This window comes from Melanostigma gelatinosum (assembly GCF_949748355.1).
Source record: "Melanostigma gelatinosum genome assembly, chromosome: 14".
Taxonomy (NCBI): domain Eukaryota; kingdom Metazoa; phylum Chordata; class Actinopteri; order Perciformes; family Zoarcidae; genus Melanostigma; species Melanostigma gelatinosum.
Window position 1 is genome coordinate 21,589,277 of NC_136647.1, and position 18,027 is coordinate 21,607,303.

Below are 18,027 nucleotides of genomic sequence, written 5' to 3' on the forward strand. Positions count from 1 at the left end.
GGATCTCTCAACCTTTTCTGGCACATCACTCCGTTTTACTTCCTCATATGCCAAAAGTTACACTGTTAGGCCTCTAACTGCCACGGATAGCCCATTCTGTATTCTAGTTTCAACTGCATGAATGCTGCTTTCAATCCTACATTTTCTATTTCTATTGAACATATATCTCACCCAACTTATGTTCCTGTCTCATGCCTCTCGAACAAACCTGGGCAAATGACCAATAGTCAATGCGTCACGTTTTCTTTTCTTAAACACTAAGAATTCTTTTTTTTGTAGGATGTTATGCAAAAGCATCATCTCAGATACAAAAGACAAAGAGAAAAACATGTTCTGAGCAGTTCCATGGTTAAGAAAGACACCAAGTGATCTTGGTGTCTCCACTTCCCTTCAGTGCTGACACCAAGTCGAACTTTGGCTTCCCTTTGAATGATTTTATACAGATTTTTCATATTCTTTTTAGTTATTCTCATTTCCGTACTCCCAATTTGTTCTCATGTACTTTGATACAATTTACAAGATGAGAATTACAAGAAACAAATAAATACATAAAAATTGAATGAGCTACAAACACCATTCCAACTTCCATACCTTTATTAATAATATCTCAGGAGAGACTGACTCCATACTAAGACACTTCATGTTGGTCTTTGGTCTGTCTGGTTGCCTTTTGTAATATTACATAGTACAACCTTAAAACTATAATCCACAATCATGTTACATTATTTTCAGGACAAACAGAAGAGGTACGCAACACTAATGTCTCATGAATGTATCAATAGTTACATCACCATAAATACAAAACAAAAATGGAAATTGAATCTCAGATATTTATTGAAATAACATTTATATCACAACAGTGAACAGGACTTTTGGCTTATGAAAGTTCTTCTGGGCCTTGGTGATCAGGTGGAACAAAATAAACATTGTCGCCAACACATATCAAAAACTATATACATTATAAGAAGCCAAATAAAATGTGTACTCATTATTTTGGTTGATGTCCAGACAGCACAGATCTACATGACACTAGGATGGGTGAGTGTCATGTTATTCCAATGAGCTTCACCTCTGAGATCAACACTGTTGCGCAGACATGCCCAGTCAGCAACACCAGCCGCTGACTCATCGACAGGCTCAATTTTATCCTGTAGTATTATTCCCACGCAAATTGATATGCGCGTGCACGTGCCCACTGCTAAAGAAAATACGTCACCGCATGATTAAGTTGTTAATTACAAAATAAAATGGCCAATAACAAAATCACAACAAGCCCGCCATGGATGCACCCAGAACGCCGCAACACAGCTTGAGTCTGTGCTGTGGGAGAGACGGTAACACCAGGAAGCGAACACCACGGATAACGGAACCACAGCGCGAGTGTAGCAAAACCAACCGGACAGTTTATAGCGGCGCACTCAAGTAGCCTCCATGACAGCTAACAGTAGACTACAACACCAAGGTAAACAGATTTTCTCTCTGTAAACTCACGTTGTAACACACAGTCGTGGCGACTTCAACCATTTGTGGTCAGGGGCGGCTGGTTTTAATGTTCAACCAGATTTGTATCGTTACGTTTTGCCGAAACTAGTGTAACGTTATCCATACAACGAAGTAAGGGTCCAATCATCGAATATTCTGATATTTGACAAATTGTACTATGAATAAAACACTAGCAGCCGAAGTAATTCTTTCAAAAGTTTGATGAGGGTTATCATTAATATATGCTTGGTTTGACGAAGCTATCCGGCTAATGTTAACGTTATGAATGAATAAATGGTTAACGCTATGTGTCTTTGTCCGCCGTAACTGAAGCTTTAAACAAAGCTATTTATGAACCGAGTAGTCTAACTCTATTTAAAACTGCGAGTTTAAGGATTTGTAGATAGTTGAAATGGCCATTAATGGTGCAAACAATTCATTTATATATATTTTATCAGTGCAAATCAACAAAGTACATACGAAACATGAGGTGTGTGTTGACGAAGACAGATCCCGACCTCCATTCACCAACACCAGACTCATTCTGTGTCAGTGTCGGTTCAATTTGAGATTACAGGTGGAGGTGTGCTGATACATCTGTGTGTGCGTGTGCGTGTGTGTGGTGGTGGTGGTGGGGGGGGGGGGGGAGCAGCTGGGGGCATCTATGACAGGTACCAAGCATTGGGGGTTAGATGGCTGAATCACTTTCATTTGTATTTAATTTTTTTCATTTGTCAACAGTTTCTCCCTACCACCCATTTCTTTGTAAACAATATTATTTGGTATATTAGACCCCCAGGCCCTTTGAAGGGTCCAGGTGCAGAACTTGTGCTTTTGCATCCTGACTAAAGTGGAGAAGTAGCCAACAGTGTTGACAGACAACTAACTCACAGCCCCTTTGAAATGCCTGCTGCCGATCTATTTTGTCTAGTTGATGTTGGCCTCACTGTCCACGATGATGTCGCATGGCTTCAAGAGCAGCAAGCAGGACTTCACCTTCGGACCATGGAGAGTGACTGCTGCCAGAAACCACATCATGAAATCCAAAGACATTGAACGGTGAGATGGCGCTTCTTGCAGTGTTTGTCTTTTGCCCTTTCACTCTAAAGGCTTTCACTCAGGTTATGCAGCCTGAGTGCGTTCAACACAGCAGATCATCATTTGTTATTATTGAAGTGTGTATAAAACAGTTGTGCAGCAAAAGAACATGGCACTATAGGCTCAGTTTTGCAAACCCGCCCATACACCTGCAGAGCTCAGTACTGGTCTTGTGTCAAATTTAATTTCCTCCTTTAAATAGCGTTTCCCTATGCAGGTTGACACTCACTATCAGCATCGTCACATACAGTTATGGCAACTAAATGTATGAATACCGGTAGGTGTCATTTTTTCTTCAGCTGTTTGCTGTTTGCCTCTCCAGGTTAGCTGAGGAGATGAACTTGCCCTCGCTTCCGGAGATGCTGTTCGGGGACAACGTCCTGCGCATCCAGCACACAGACGGCTACGGCATCGAATTCAACGCCATCGATGCCCTGAGGAGAGTCAACAACATGGAGGATGCCGTCAAGGTGGCCTGTGCACAGGAGTGGCAGGAGAGCAGGCAAGACGAGCGTCCCAGCTGGAGGGCTGTATGGTGAACGTGTGATATGTTGTTTATTCGGTAATCAGCAGTAATGCATACCGTTTAGTTAGTTGGTTTGGTTCCAGGTTGTGATTTGTCATTATCATCTGCGCCAGGAGAATCGTGCGATTGCTTGTGTGCGAATGAGTGAGTGAGTGTGCATCCCCGCATCTGTCCACGACTAATCTCACGTTCTGACTTCATTCAAACTGCATGATATTTCGAGTTGCTATGTGGGCAGACAGCTTGGTAAGATATTATAAAGTGGATTAAAGCATGACTTTGAGCCGGTTGACTCGGTACATCCTCGCTTGTTTTTGAGTTTGAATGAAGCGTGTCCTTATTGGTGTCTAGACGAGGGTTAGTTGTATTCATTCAATCACACGATACAGCAGAGGTTGTTGCAGACACACTCCACCGACTGCACCTTTCTCGTTCATGAAAGAGATTGGCTCTCATCTTAGAGCAGTGATTTACATGTATGATGTAAGAAACAATGTTGATTCAAAAGGAAGTAATAAAAGACAACAGGATGAGAATATAGTAGCCAAATGTCTGAAACAACAGGACATCCCATGTATCACACGCAGGGACGTTTCAGAACAACTTAAAGAAGGAAAACTCTCCTTTCTGGAGTGTTGTGTTGAAAAATGATTCATAGAAACAATGCCACCTGCGTAGTGAACAATAACCTCTGTGATCTCCTTCCAGAGCTGATTCTGAACACTCCAAAGAGGTGGTGAGACCTTACGACTGGACATACACCACGGACTACAGAGGCACCCTCATAGGAGAGAGCTTGCAGATGAAGGTGGGTCTTTTTTTCAGGGATGGGTTGTAACACAGTTTCGTCCACACCTTTCTGTTACACGTTACCTGTGTTTTCACCTCTACCTGTTGTTCACGTGAAGGCGACCAAGACGGCGGAACGGATCGACATGGAGAAGCTGAAAGCCCGCGAACAGATCATGTTCTTCGACGAGGTGCTGCTGTTCGAGGACGAGCTGCACGACCACGGCGTCTCGATGATCAGCGTCAAAATTGTGAGTGCGTCGATGCTAAGCAGCCAATGCTAATGATCAAAACGAGGAGCAGATTCAGTCACGTTTGAGAGGACTCAGTCTGTGTAATCGGTGCGTGATCGAATTTTAAGTAACATGTCGCTGTGTGTCTGATGCAGAGGGTGATGCCCACCAGTTTTTTCCTGTTGCTGCGCTTCTTCCTACGAGTGGACGGAGTGCTGATTCGAATAAATGACACGCGACTGTATCACGAGGCAAGTTGTTTGCCTCCAGGCAGGACGAAATGTACAGTGTGCGGTTTTACAACTGAGCGAGTCGTGTGCTGTGAATGTTGTCTGAAGTTATCTGCGCTGCTGTTTTTGATTCCAGGCCGGAAAGGACTTCATGCTGCGAGAGTTCAGCACGAGGGAAAGCAAAGTAGCAGAGCTGAAGGTGAGCCGTGATGCGCCGATAACACGACTCAAGACACAGTTCATGTTTACACCTCAAATCCAAAGATACATATTTTCCCTATTACCTTTAGTGCTACTTATCAATCTTTCTAAAGATAGTATTTATTTCATTAGATCTTACAGGTGTACCGAATAAAGTGGCCACTCACACGTGACAGGATTTAGTCTCTTTCTTCCATAAAGTCTGTTTTTGTCATCTCTCTCATGGAAAAACAAGTCAACAAATGCATTTGATCACGGTGGTCTACTCTGCACCGATATTTCCATAAAGCATTTGTATATTACCAATGTTTTGCATTTAAAAAAACAATCCCAACATTACCATTTATTTACACATAAACACACCAAATTCATTGAAATGTCCGTAAGAATAGAACATTTATATCGTAGACATTTGCATTTCTATATCGCCATGCGTTTGAATACAAACTGTCATTTTGTTTAATGACTATAATTATGCATTAAAGCAGATTGCAGTGAAACTCCTTTGATGTATTGCATGTGTTTCTCTTCAGGATGTACCCGCCGCACTGTATACGGATCCCAATGAGATCGCCCAGCATTTAACCCTGAAGCTGACAGAAAGCGAGAGGCTGGAGCTTCCTTTGATGCAGCAGGAGACAGCTGTCAACGACGTCCTCCAGTGACCGCCACGCCGACGTGTCCACATCCACGCGTTGCATGAAGAAGAAAATGGGAATCGTAGTCTTAAACCACATTGAACCACAGTAACATAACAACCATTGATTTCCCCTTAAAATACCTGTGTACAGGAATAGTTTTTATATGTGACAGCTAAGATCATGTGTTCTTAAAACTCTCACGACAGTGTCCGTGTGTCCCCGGTGCACTGTAATATCAGAGGACCGTTAACCACAGTTGGGTCTAGCTTCTGGCTCTGTTCATATTTGAACTGATTTTGTTTTATGAGGCATTTTTTTCCACGTGAAAGGCTCGGTAGGGTAGCTGTGTCCATGCTTGTATTATTCGTGCATCAACAGTGTGTTTGTAGAAAAACAAAAACTACACTAAACAGCACTGTTTTCTGAAGTCAAAAGTCATCAAAATATGTCTGTAAATATGTCTACTTTATTTTCTATGGTTACTTATGGACGGTGAACGAGCTTGTTTTCCATTTGCAAGTCGGACACCTCCATAATCTGTGTGAATATGTCTTCAATATGGCCAAATAAATTGTGTTTGTGCAAATGTAGCTAGCTGGTGTTCATGGCGGTTTACTCAGAGAGGGTTTCTATCCATAATAATCATAAATGATGAATGAACACTCAATGGATAAATGTTGAGTTGTTGACCTTAGTTTAGTTTCACAACATCAGCAGTGGCCGCGGTGATCCGATGTTGAAATAGGAATTGGGATTTAAACAAAATGGTCGTCTAATTTGAGGGGGGAATTATTGATAATTAGTATTAAAAACATACCGAGAACATTCCCCAGTGTATATAATCAAAAAGAAAAAGGACACAATGAGTCACACTGTTGCACTGGATGACATGTTCATTCATTACCATTAACACACACTACTGTGATGTAAAAGAATCAGCTTTATTGTGTGCACAACCATCTCTCTAAATATACTTACAAAAAGTATGTAAATAACTAAAACAGTTCCAGTTCCACCTGATGGGTTCAATTCCCACCAGTTGTATGGCAGCAGACTTGCTGGGCAGAATAAGGCCCGATCCCAATCTCCACACTCAGACTCCACTATAAGTCCGTGAGGGTTTAGTTCTGTCCCACTGTCAACTCCTCCAGTGTTTGAGGCTCTCTGGCAGACAGTTTGAGCCCTTTATGAACCCTTTCTGTAAATCAGCATTATATGCTGACTTTGCCCAAGGGAATTACCCACAATTCATTGCATGTGCTGTTAAACACGGGGTAACCAGTGGAGGCATGGAGACGTCATAAAGGTCAACAAAGAGGACGGCATGTGTGTTCAGCCTGTCATAATACATTTACACAGAAACATTAAGGGTTAAAGATGGAACAAAAAACAACATGAAATCAGAGAATATTTATTTATTCATTCATCAAATATTTAATTTAGTCATTGAAGCTGTTTTGACAAAAACAAGGAAATAGATCATTTGAAATTGCTTCTCATCTTGTAAGGAAAGAGTCTGAAAGACCTTCAAATTAGGAAGTACAAAGTATCAAACAAATACCCACAACGTTTTTGACGTTGTCATTGTAACTTGATATTTTGCAACAAAGTGCTGTCCCGTTCATATTTACACCATCTCAAGCCCTCACAGTGTCTCAAACCATTTAACAGGTGACGTCAGTGAGCACCTGAGGGTTCAGGGTTTGAGGCTTTAGGGGGGACAATGGGACTGGGCCTAATCTCAGGTGCCCAACAGGAAGTCCAAATACTGAAACCTGCACTCTGACTGTTAACATAACAAACTGCACCCTGATAACATGCAAGAGGAGGAAGTGACCCAGAACTTGAACCCCAGCATCATAAACAGAGTAAAGATGGGTTATTTTAAACTGTCATGTCATTTGGCCCATAATATAGTTTAAAATGTTATCTTGAGATGAACATTTTTCAAATAAATGTCAGAAATATTTTTTTTAAACGACATTAGACAATGCAATGGAAGACATATCTAAAGTGAACTGTGTAAAATGCTGTAGTGAAGGAATACACTTTGTAAATAAAGTATTTTCTGGGAAAAAATGCAACCATTCCACAAAAGGAGACGGGCAGTAATCCAATATGGCGCACAATGGCCTCTCACTGCGGTCCAATCGGCTCTCTCTTCTCCTGACAGCTGGCCAATAGCAGCGCCCGCATCGGGCTGGAAACTATTCAACATGGAGACAACAGTTGAAAAGCTCGAGGCGATGGTAAGCCCAGTGTAAAACTGTCCTATTTTCTGCCATATTCATCCTCAGAGCATGTTTTTGTACCCTTGTTAAAGGATTCCACAGACATTAGCAGCTCATTAATTATGGACGAGTTATTCATCCTATCACAGGGAGAACAGCCAGCTCATGATTTCCTCTTTGCGTTGATAAGCAATTCAAACTCCTGTGCGCCTTTCAGCAGGCCTGTCTACGTAACGTTACCGTAAATATTACCACCGGGTTTATATCCCTCGAGCTTATGTAACTATTCATATTATAAACAGCGAGGACTACGTCCGGCCGGCCAGTTCAGACGTTACGTTCTGCTCTCCAGAAAGCCGCTTCCTGCTTTCCTCCCGATGGAACAACATGGCCCCCGTTAAAACATGTTCCTTCTGCCAAGTATTCCGGTCACCAGAGCTGGACCACAGTTCAGCAGGACGCAGACACTCGGTAACGTTAGGTGGACGATAGTCATCTTCGCAACAGCTCGAACATGTTTCCGTGTTGTTTTAGACTCAAAAGACAATTGGTTTATTCCAGACATCCGTTTTCTACCAGAACGCCCGCAGGTTCCTCCTCTGTGCGTGTTTAGTGGGAGGCAGCGGAGGACAGATCTATCCGGAGTGAGCAGCTGACATGAGTTGTATCCGAAGAGAGCCGTTATAAAACGGGTGCGCAATGTTTGAGCACAATACATCCACTCAAGGGTCCACTGACTATCTGTTTCTTCCAGAGCTTTCTGCAGCATCCCACTTCAAATCCATGACACAAACGGACTCTAAGCAGGTTTTTCAGTGTGTGGCGGTGTTCACACTAGAACAGATCCAGAACACAGTTCAGTGGTAGTGTCCAGCAGCTGTTGAGACCTTTCACTCAAACCCACACAGGTGGAGCTCATTGGTGGCACCAAAGGAACTGATTTAGAGTCGATCCATGTAGAATATTTGACGAGATAAGTTAAAACCCTTTACCCGCGGGCAGGGGTTCAGCAAAGTCACCAGGGTTTATCCTCTGGGGACAATAACTGTCCCAACATTACGCCTGGTTCTATTGGACACGTGCGACACCTCCTCACAATGACTGCAGCTGAGCTGGTGTGCTGTCTGTCCAGTGCCCCTTTTATGTTGTACTACTGGTGACCCTGCTAGAAAAAGCAGTGCAACGTTAAAAGGGCATTGGCCAGGAATGGGTCGCAAGCGCCGGGACGCGCTTCCACTCTCAGAAGCTGCGGCTGTTGGCGGGTGCTCTGACTTCATTGCACTACTGTATCAAGACCGCTAGCAGTGCAATAGTATTGTCAAAGCATCTGAAAATGGCAGAGACCAGCTCATGAGTTAATTAGTAAAGGCAAATAATAGAAGAGCTAGAGCAGTTTGGTAAGTTCTGAATATGGCGTCACTTTACTGTAATACAGCCTTTAAAACACTTGTGCCATATTACTGTACTGCATTTCCTGCTTTTTGTATCCACAGACGGTGGTTGTGTTGTTCTCATTTTTAATACTTTAACAAAAAGCCAGCCCTACTTGTGAGCAGATGGAAGCCGGGTCAGTCTGAACGTAACGATGAGTGTCTTTGCAGTTCCTGAAGTCCGAGGCCGACCTGGACTACATCGAGAGGCGGCTGAAGCTGGACTTCATCAAAGACGCAGCAGAGAACGGATGTCCCGCTGAGGTGATGACTCAAATACTGTCTGTCCTTTTACCATGACACCTTCACACAGCTAAAGACGTAGCTACCGTCGGTTAGATGCAATATATGTGATTATGGTGGCTGATAACCTCCACTATAAACACAGGTCACTGAGTGCTCTTCCATTCATGTTTAGAAAAGACGTCGTGTTAGGTCACTTGTGGGGTTTCTCCCCATTTCTCCTCCAAATGTAAAAAATGTAATTGTACATTTTTTTTCATGCATTAAGAGACAAGAATGCGACACAAGACTGGAGAACAGGTAACAGAACGAAACCAACCAGAGCATATAGAAGCTAATGAAATAAGACGTATAGAGCAATACATGGAGCAGAAGAAAGAAAAGTTTATCATTATAATAAAGATGTTAGTTTTGTAAATCCCACATCTTTGGACGAGACCCCAGTCCTGTTTGTCCACACGCCCATGAAAGCGTGAGGCTGGATGGGGTCTTGGGGTCCAAACGGGCCAAATGACCGACTCTGTGCCCGCAGGAGAACCCGGCGGTGATGCTGGAGAATCTGAGGGCCATCAAGGCCAAGCACGCGGCGCTGTGCTCGCAGGTGAAGGAGATCGCGGCGGCGCAGAAAGAATCCATGGACTCCATCAGAAACAACCTGGGCAGTGCCATGGAGCTGGTGCAGCGCTTCCAGCAGACGACTGGCGTGGAGGTGGCTTCATGTTCTAATCGAAAGCCTTTGAGAAGTAGATCGTGGTTTGTTGTGATTGCAAAAATACGGGAATCATCTCGTGTGTCTTAATAAAGACATTATGTTACATAAAGGAGGCCTGATGGCTTTCTGCCTTTCGCTTTAACAGACCTAGAAACCAAAAACATTACAAAGTGATCGTAATATACAAGACATCTGATGTCACAGGGAAAACCCCGTGCATGGCGGTTCATTCTACGTGTGTGTTGCAGCTCTGGGTACAAACTGTTGACTGTCCTTGTTAACTCGCTGCAGGTTCAGCCACTGACGGAGTCGGAGGGAGAGTCAGCAGAGCTCCTGGGTTTAGCCGTCAGTGAGACCACACCAGAGGTGAGAGGCACGAAGCTCCACAAACCAGTCTGCATGTTGCTGACCTTCGGGACAAAGTCCCACTTCCTCGCAGGAACGCTGCGTTTTAAATGTAGGGCTTCCAACGATGAATCAGAAAATATGCCTGTAGTCAGTAAAGCTCAACAGTTTTTTGATTATTTACTGTCTTTGTGCTCCTCCAGGATTTGTCTCTCCAGTTCAGCTTAAGAGGAGACTTTGTCAAACGGAGCTGTTTAACTTTAGCTTAAACTTTAGTTTAACTTTGTTTCAAACCCCTGTTTACCACTTGACTCTTTCTGCCTTTCCTTAAGATGTAGGGAAGTTTCTGGAGGATTACCAACACATCTTTCTTAAAGCCCTCCTTGATTTCAGGACCGATGCATCGGCCCAGCAATTTTAGATCGGCACTACTGTAAAGCCTTCCTGTTGTTCAGAGGCAGCAATCCTCCCCTTTCTAGCAGACTAGTTTGTTTTTAAACATCTGTCCAGGAAGTGCTGAAGCTGAACACCAAGAGCGTCCATGCCTCTGGCTATTATACGAGACTCAGCCATGGTTTTAAATACCAGCTTTTATTTTGAAACATAACTGTTTTTTTTATGTTGGATTTGTTCGTCGGGATTCTATGATTTGGAGAAACCTACGGCCTTAAGCAACGCAAGCAATGTGGACTCATTAATGTGACAGCTAATGTGCTAACCCTGCGTGTCATGTGGATGTAAAGATGCATGTGGATCAGCACCAGACCTGCTCCACAATCAGCAGCCTGAAGTCAATCTGTGGTCACATGATGATTCCTGCTGTTTCTTTGTCTTCCAGGCTCCTCCGGCTGGAGCAGCTTCTGAGCACCAGCAGTCACTGAGTGAGTCCACCACCGTAGTCCAGACTGAAATATTGGATGATTGGTGATCGATCCTCTGACTTCTTCTCGAGTGTCATCAGCTCGAAATAGTTTTTCTTTATGGCCGATTAGTTTGTGGAGCCTGACAGGTCGGGTGTTACGTAGAACAGTGTTAAGCGGTAGCTACCCCCTCGCTGGTTAGGGTTAGGATGTGGTTCTGGTGGTATTGGGGGGGGGAAACGGTATTCACACCGGCCTGGAGCAAACGTTTGCTGAATTAAGATAAGAATACCAACATGCTCTTCCATGGAGTTCAGAAAAAAAGACCAAATTGCATACAAAACAATGTAACTTCATGCTTGTCTAGCAAATGAGTCAAAATAAGTTATTAAATAATGTGTATTAATATTGACACTGAAATGTTGAAGGTCTAGTGGTGTCCATCATACAGATACAGAGCAGACTTCATATAAGAAGTGGTCGTAGGCACCGTGACGTCACCCGTTGGTTTGTGGACGTTTTGAAGTCTTGAGTTCAGCATTTTGTCTGTCACAAGAGGGAGGGGCTAATTACAGCTGAACGCTGACCAAAATGTTGGAATTAACTTCCGGGAAGGGAAAGCACTGTGAAATGTTTAAAGTTCTAACACGAACAACTCCCAGACCAGACAATGCCGTGGCAGAGACCTGTCAATCACAGTAAGCCCCGCCCTAAAGCATCCCCTGCTTTATGGTCTGTGTGACTCTAAATGGACCATAATGTACTAAATAAACATCATGCTGTATTGAAGAAGACTTGAAACTAGAGATTGAGACCATAAACTCATGTTTACAATGTTTACTGAGGTAATAAATCAAGAGAGAAGTAGAGTCATTTTCTCATAGACTTCTATACAACCAGAGGAGTCGCCCCCTGGTGGACAGTAGAGAGAATGCAGCTTTAACACATGAAGCATTGGCTTCACTCTGTAGATCCGGAGGGTGCTGCCCTGGTTTAGAGGCATTTATTTTTTCCCGTGGACTTTTAAAATTCACCTCCAGACTGATATCTTGAAACTATGACACATAAATCCAAAGCTATGGTCTTTGTAGTTCAGGTGAACGGACTCTTGTGTCGTGTACATTCCGCCCAGTTGGAATGCCTCTCTGTAGTTTCCATACTCCTCCGTCAGGTGACCGAGGTTATCTTTGAGACTGACGTCTCCTTCCGTGTGTCCACAGGCTGCGAGCACGAGGAGCTGAGCGCCGCCATGTTGGAGGCGGTTCCTCTCAGCGTACGCTCCAACGTCAAGCTGGCTGACCTCAATGTGTTCTACCAGCAGCTGCAGCAGCACCTCGGCAAAGACGGGTAGGAGAGCAACTACTACCACTATTCTATATTTCTATGCACATGTTCATATTCACGCTGGTTATCTCTCCACGTCCTTTTCAAACGATAAACAACCCGACAGTCCTTTATAAACAATGAGCAGAAAGATGAGGGAGGTCTTGCTGCATCGTTTGACCGGCGGGTGTCCTCTCGTCCTCTGCAGTGGCTCCCTCAGCGAGCAGGAGATGAAGCAGTGGAAGATGAAGGGGAGCGATGCCAAGCTGAAGGTACTGCAGCACCTCTCGTTGGTGGAGTTGGACAGGAAGGGCCACGTCCGCCTTGTCGCGTGAGGAGAATCCTCAACCGGAGACTGCTGTGGTGGCGTCGCTGGGCGGGGCTCCACCCGGCCCACCTGGAGGATTGTTGTTACCGACGTCGTCTTCTCTCCTAGAGCTGACATGCGTGACTCTAAAACTGAAGTCGTTAATTTGAGTTGTGATAAATGCATGGACGTCCAGTGGTGTCAGCTGTTGGTAAATGTCTGAATATGAGGGATATTGATATTCCTGTACTGTCTGATTGTATCAATCAGTCAACGTTTCTGTGACTAAGATGGAACCCAAAGCAGCGTCATTTAATGGACTAACAGTCACCTTCACATTTCCCACTATTCTGTGTTTGGGTTCTGAGGAGGGGACAGAGGGGGTCCGAGCTTCTTTCAGTGGATTGTTGTAAAACCAGACGTGTCTTTGTTTATGATTTTTATTTCCTGAAACAGAGAAAATGTTAAATAAATGTGGGAAACCTGATGACTCGATGGGGACTTCTTTTCTACCGGCATCAAAAGTAATTTCAGAACTATTCTTTAAACAACACAAATGATACCAGCTCTGACTTCAAACATGGAGAAGTCAGTTCATTTACAGCATCGACAGCTGTTAGAGTAACGAACGTTCCAGAATAACAAACCTTGCTTAATAACAACAGCAAACCACTAACTGGACAAAACTTAACAGGTAACGTAACAAATGCAGGGAACAGCAGGTTTCCCTTGTTGATCTGGCTCATGGGGAGTCTGGTCCTGCTCCAACTGAATCCTCCTGTATTCACAAACATACATGAACTCTCAGTTTGACTTTTCAAGTGCATCATTTCAATCATGACTGGCATCACACGTACAGAGCCCACGCATGCTGTGTGAGCTCACCAGTGGAGGATGTGTTTCAGGCGGTGGCTGCGTCACCAGTGGAGCTGACGGTGTGTGTGCTGGGTGTCCTTTATCGTCACCACGCTGCCCCTCAAACAGCTCAACCCTAAACACCAGAGGCACTAGATTACTAGCTTTATTTTTATACTTTTCTGGCAAAGAACATAATTAACTGCCTGATTTTCTTTGATGTCTTTAACCTGCAAAACAAACGGTTAGTATATGCATTGAAACTTATGGCAGCACTTGGCACTCACAGTGTGCGGACCCCTGGGCTCCTTCCGGGGCCCTCCATTGCAAAGGCCAGCAGCACGTCGTCTAGTGTCGAGTGGGCTCTGAAAAAGGAGAAGACGCGCAGACGGTAGTTGCATCGCCATGACTCAGCGACAGCGTTCGACTCTGCAGCTGTAATCCTGGAACGTTTGTGTTGATGAGGTCATTGACATGATTGAGCCTGCTGCCCCCACCTGTTGGTGTCCTCCAGTGAACTGGGACTTTGCTGGGACCCTGGAGACACCCTGAGCTCTTCCTCGAGCTCCTCTTGTGCACTACTGTCCTCCTCTTCCTCCACATACACCCTCAGATGACTTTGACTGCCTCCGTCCTTCCCCTCTTCACTCTGCTCCTGTTCGGATGCTCCCTCCATCTCTCCTTCCTCTTCCTCGGCGCTGCAGCCTCTGTGGACTGTGAAGCTGTGGGATCCAGTGTCTGACAGCTCTTCTTCCTGGATGGCCGTGATGAAGCTCTCTGCACTGCTGGAAGAGTCTACCTTGAAAGGGGGAGACTGAAAACATGGACAGATAACAGCGCACATGCAAATGCGACGGACATGCAGTGTCGGCTGTTGTAGCTGTGGACCTCTGACACAGTTATTCTGAATACAAACGCAAACTGCCAAAGTATGAACATGCTGATGAGGTGGTGCTGGCTGGTGTAATGCAGACGAGTGACACACTTAACCAATCATTTTAATAAGAGGAAATCTGAGGATGTTTTGTGAATGATCAGCCTGCTGAAACAGTTCAGGACTTTTAAATATTTGGGATCTTTTACAGCCAATACAGAAAACACTTTAAAAAAAGAAGCTTGTATCTGATCAGGAAATTGGATTCATACGATATGAGCAAGAATATTCTCGTGTATTAACTTTCGATATGTGTATGGCCAGCTGTGATCATTGTTAAAAGTTGACACAAGCCAGAGTCCTCTGAAGGAGCCCACATGGTGAAGGAGATGGCTCACCTTCACTGAGCGGTCTCTTGGTGTGGTGAAACTCTCAATCCTGCAGACAGGGGATTCTGGGAGATTGGCCTCTCTAACGCCCGTGATCACACGCCGACGTACGTCTGTCAAACACAACACAACACGAGCAGCAGCTATGACACTTGTGTTCTCCTTTACTGGAGGTTCATTTTTGTATTTGTCCACCAGTGCGTTAGTAAACTGTAAGCTGACCTCTTCACTCTTGTGCGTCCCTTTAAAATAGTTGCTCTGATGTCCTCAGTGGACAACAATGTCCTTAAAACTGCCATAAAAAACTATATATTGATTCTATTTTCCATTTTCCAACATCAGTCCTGATTACTACCAAATATTCATTCATTTACAGAATTTTATTAACATAATTCCATTGTTTTTTCTGAATAACACAACTATTTAATTCTCTAAATGCTAACAATGAGCAACAACATTGGGGCATTGGGAGTGGAAACCAGGTATCATGTTTCTCCACATATGGCAAACATGAGAAAAAGATGAAATCTGGTAGAAAATACTAAAAAGCACAATTTAGAAGCCAGAATGTCCCCAGTGATGTGGGCTAAATGTCATGTATACAAGAAGCATTGATAACAACCCTACAGCATAGTGCAATGTGATAACCAGGTGCATTTCTTAGGTGTATTTAGATCTTCTAGAGATCAGTCTCCACCTGGTATTAATATGATATTATTCGTGGGTCTTGGGGGAACAGCTTAAACATCCATGGTGACAGCAACCAATTGAAATAGTTGCACTGTGTGCTGTGTTACCTGGGCTGCGTGGGGTACTATAACAGGGCGGGGCGGTTCTGCTACCAGACACACCGTGGAGCTTCTTCAGAGGCTGAGCTGGAGAGTCTGTGATGCTGGAGAGTTCAGCCAGCAGAGCCCTGCGCACACACACACACACACACAGAAAGATCAGCCTGTAAGGATAAATACTGCTCAGGGATGAAGCGTATAACCCTAACACACTATAATGTAGTTAGAAACAGACCCCAAGCTTCAACCTCGGGGTGTCCACAGGAGATACTTGACAAATACAACATACATATATCTCTCTTCAATTTCATTATATTCTGTTCTGAATCATCATTAAATGTATTGGATATGGAAACATAAACCCTGCAGACACATGGAGGTCTCTTCCTTAGCTCAACTCTCCAGGTGTCTCATACACTGTGTGGTGCGTCTACATATTGCTACCCGATGCTGCTAGCTCACCTAGCACCACTGAGCTAGCTAACGTCACAGCTGAGCCAAGGAGGAGACAAATACTGTCTACATCTTGAGCTGTCACGAGCATGAGCTTCACGTCCACGAGCAGATGCTGCCACAGTTTGGTGGAATTTAAAGAAAATAGTTCCTGCATGAAACTGCTCACAACAAGGTCTGTGGGTCATCTTGAGTGACCCGGGTCGTTATCTCTGGAAAGAGAAACAGAGTGCTGTATAGTCCCATTCAGTGAACTGTCCCTTTTAAATTCTGCATGTTTTATCCCTCTGGGTAAACTTGTCTTTGGCTCTATCTTGCAGTACGTGAGCCCTATTATATCCCCCATCCCACACTCTGCCACCCCACTTTACAGAATGAAGCACACAGGTTCATGTCAGTGTCCTTACATGTCGGCGTAGGCTGTACACTGAGCCTGTGTTCCACTGACATCAGGATCCATTTTCTCATGACTGTTTGAGAAGCTCTTATGTTCTAGTTGGGCAAACAGAGAAACTGAAAGTCACACCGGTTTGCAAACACATTTTTCCACACACTTCAATGTCAGGAAGTCTCAATGACTTACTGGTGTTGTGAGTATCTGACAGTAGACTCCCTCTAGCTGCTGGCCTGCACACCTCCATCGTAACGTCTGCATTTTCTGCTGAACTGGATGTCTGGAGGAGACGTACAACACTCTGCATTTTGTGTCAACGCAACAAAAGAAAAAGAAGAGCGTAAAGAGTGTTGCTGGCTAAAGCCATGTACCTGCTGCTTCTTCTCAGAGGGGCTGTTGAGAAGGCTGCTGTCCAGAGCTGACCTGTACTGACTCGGCTCCTCTTCACTGTGATCAGCTCCCACTGGCCGGCTCCCTGTCATGTAGCGACCCAAGGAAGGAAAAGCCAGCGGGCAGCCCTCCTCGTACTGCTGCTGCTCGGCTGGGTAGTGCCTCAGCCATAGAGCCAGCTCCTCCTGGCTCAGCAGTTCCCAATCTCTGCTCAGAAGCTGAGCCTCCAGGTTCTTTCCCCAATCATCTCCCCTGTGCGGAAAGAGACTGTACTGCTTCGAAGGCGGTCCAACAGCAGATCTCACTCCTGAAAGATTTTCAGAGGACGTAGAGAAGGATGAGACGGAGGAGGCACGAGACGAGTTGGTGCGGCGATAGGGGGGAGCATCTCTGAGCCAGTCCGCTTGATCCGCCTCTCTATGTTCCACTGTGTCTAGGCTCCTGTTGGCCTGCTGCAGCAGCTCCCGGGACACTTTGAGGTTCACCGCAATGGTGCTGATCTGCTGATCCATTGCTACTTTCAGGCCATCCAGCTGCTCCACTATCTCCCTGTCTATGTCCGACTCTTCCTCGTCGCTAACTGAGTCAAACTCAGCGAGCAGAGGAAGCATGCCTGCATAAGGGTAGAGTTGGTGGAGCGTGGGCTGTCCCTCCGTACCTTCTTCTCTTTCTCTCCCCAGCTCTGGCTTTGCTCCTCTGTACAGCTGTTTGTCCAGGCGGACATGTCTGTCTGCAACGGCGTCGGCCTTGATTGTGACTGGTCTGACAGTTCTATAGACCACTGATTTGGACAGAAGAATTTCATAATACATTTGTGTTGAATTGCATGCCTGAAGCACATGCCGTGAACACATCTACACATTTCCAAACCATTGGCTTTGTAAATGCACATGGCATCACGAGGTAAAGTTACTGTGAGGAACTTTTAACTGGTTATTAAATAGTGTAAAACTGATCCTCGAGACCATCAGAGAGAAGATTGGCTCAGGCTGTACTGCTGGGCCTGTGGGATGGAAGGGAGGCACGTGAGAACCAGACCCAGGACTGCACGTAGCAGACGGTGAGATCCTGCTACAGTAAAATTAGATGTTTGCTCGATGGAGTCTGGTGCTTGGAAACACTACCGAAGGTTCCTCGCAGTAGCTTTGATCTTTTCCAGTACACATGAGGACCCTACATGTCTGTGTGCTGTGCTCTGTACCGCTCTGTACTGGTTCCTCCACAATGGTCTGC

At 44.8% G+C, this 18,027-nt stretch overlaps 2 protein-coding genes across 2 annotated transcripts; both read left to right on the top strand.

The window, feature by feature from the left end:
- Positions 1-1,333: 1,333 nt before the first annotated feature.
- On the top strand, positions 1,334-5,757 carry tiprl (TIP41, TOR signaling pathway regulator-like). Its single transcript, XM_079283962.1, has 8 exons — positions 1,334-1,462; positions 2,414-2,541; positions 2,903-3,082; positions 3,815-3,914; positions 4,015-4,146; positions 4,284-4,379; positions 4,495-4,557; positions 5,093-5,757. The coding sequence occupies exons 2-8, from the start codon at positions 2,417-2,419 to the stop codon at positions 5,222-5,224; spliced, it is 828 nt and encodes a 275-aa protein (XP_079140088.1). The 5' UTR covers positions 1,334-1,462; positions 2,414-2,416; the 3' UTR covers positions 5,225-5,757.
- Positions 5,758-7,410: 1,653 nt separating this feature from the next.
- On the top strand, positions 7,411-13,138 carry ska2 (spindle and kinetochore associated complex subunit 2). The gene is made up of 7 exons (XM_079284092.1): positions 7,411-7,449; positions 9,033-9,125; positions 9,637-9,813; positions 10,108-10,182; positions 11,000-11,042; positions 12,242-12,368; positions 12,553-13,138. The coding sequence occupies exons 1-7, from the start codon at positions 7,417-7,419 to the stop codon at positions 12,677-12,679; spliced, it is 675 nt and encodes a 224-aa protein (XP_079140218.1). The 5' UTR covers positions 7,411-7,416; the 3' UTR covers positions 12,680-13,138.
- Positions 13,139-18,027: the final 4,889 nt, after the last annotated feature.

Coding starts and splice junctions, on each gene's coding strand:
- ska2 (XM_079284092.1), top strand. CDS start 7,417: ATGGAGACAACAGTTGAAAAGCTCGAGGCGATG. Junction 7,450..9,032: donor TTGAAAAGCTCGAGGCGATG/GTAAGCCCAGTG, acceptor GTGTCTTTGCAG/TTCCTGAAGTCCGAGGCCGA. Junction 12,369..12,552: donor CAGCACCTCGGCAAAGACGG/GTAGGAGAGCAA, acceptor CGTCCTCTGCAG/TGGCTCCCTCAGCGAGCAGG.
- tiprl (XM_079283962.1), top strand. CDS start 2,417: ATGTTGGCCTCACTGTCCACGATGATGTCGCATGGCTTCAAGAGCAGC. Junction 3,915..4,014: donor GAGAGAGCTTGCAGATGAAG/GTGGGTCTTTTT, acceptor GTTCACGTGAAG/GCGACCAAGACGGCGGAACG. Junction 4,558..5,092: donor GCAAAGTAGCAGAGCTGAAG/GTGAGCCGTGAT, acceptor GTTTCTCTTCAG/GATGTACCCGCCGCACTGTA.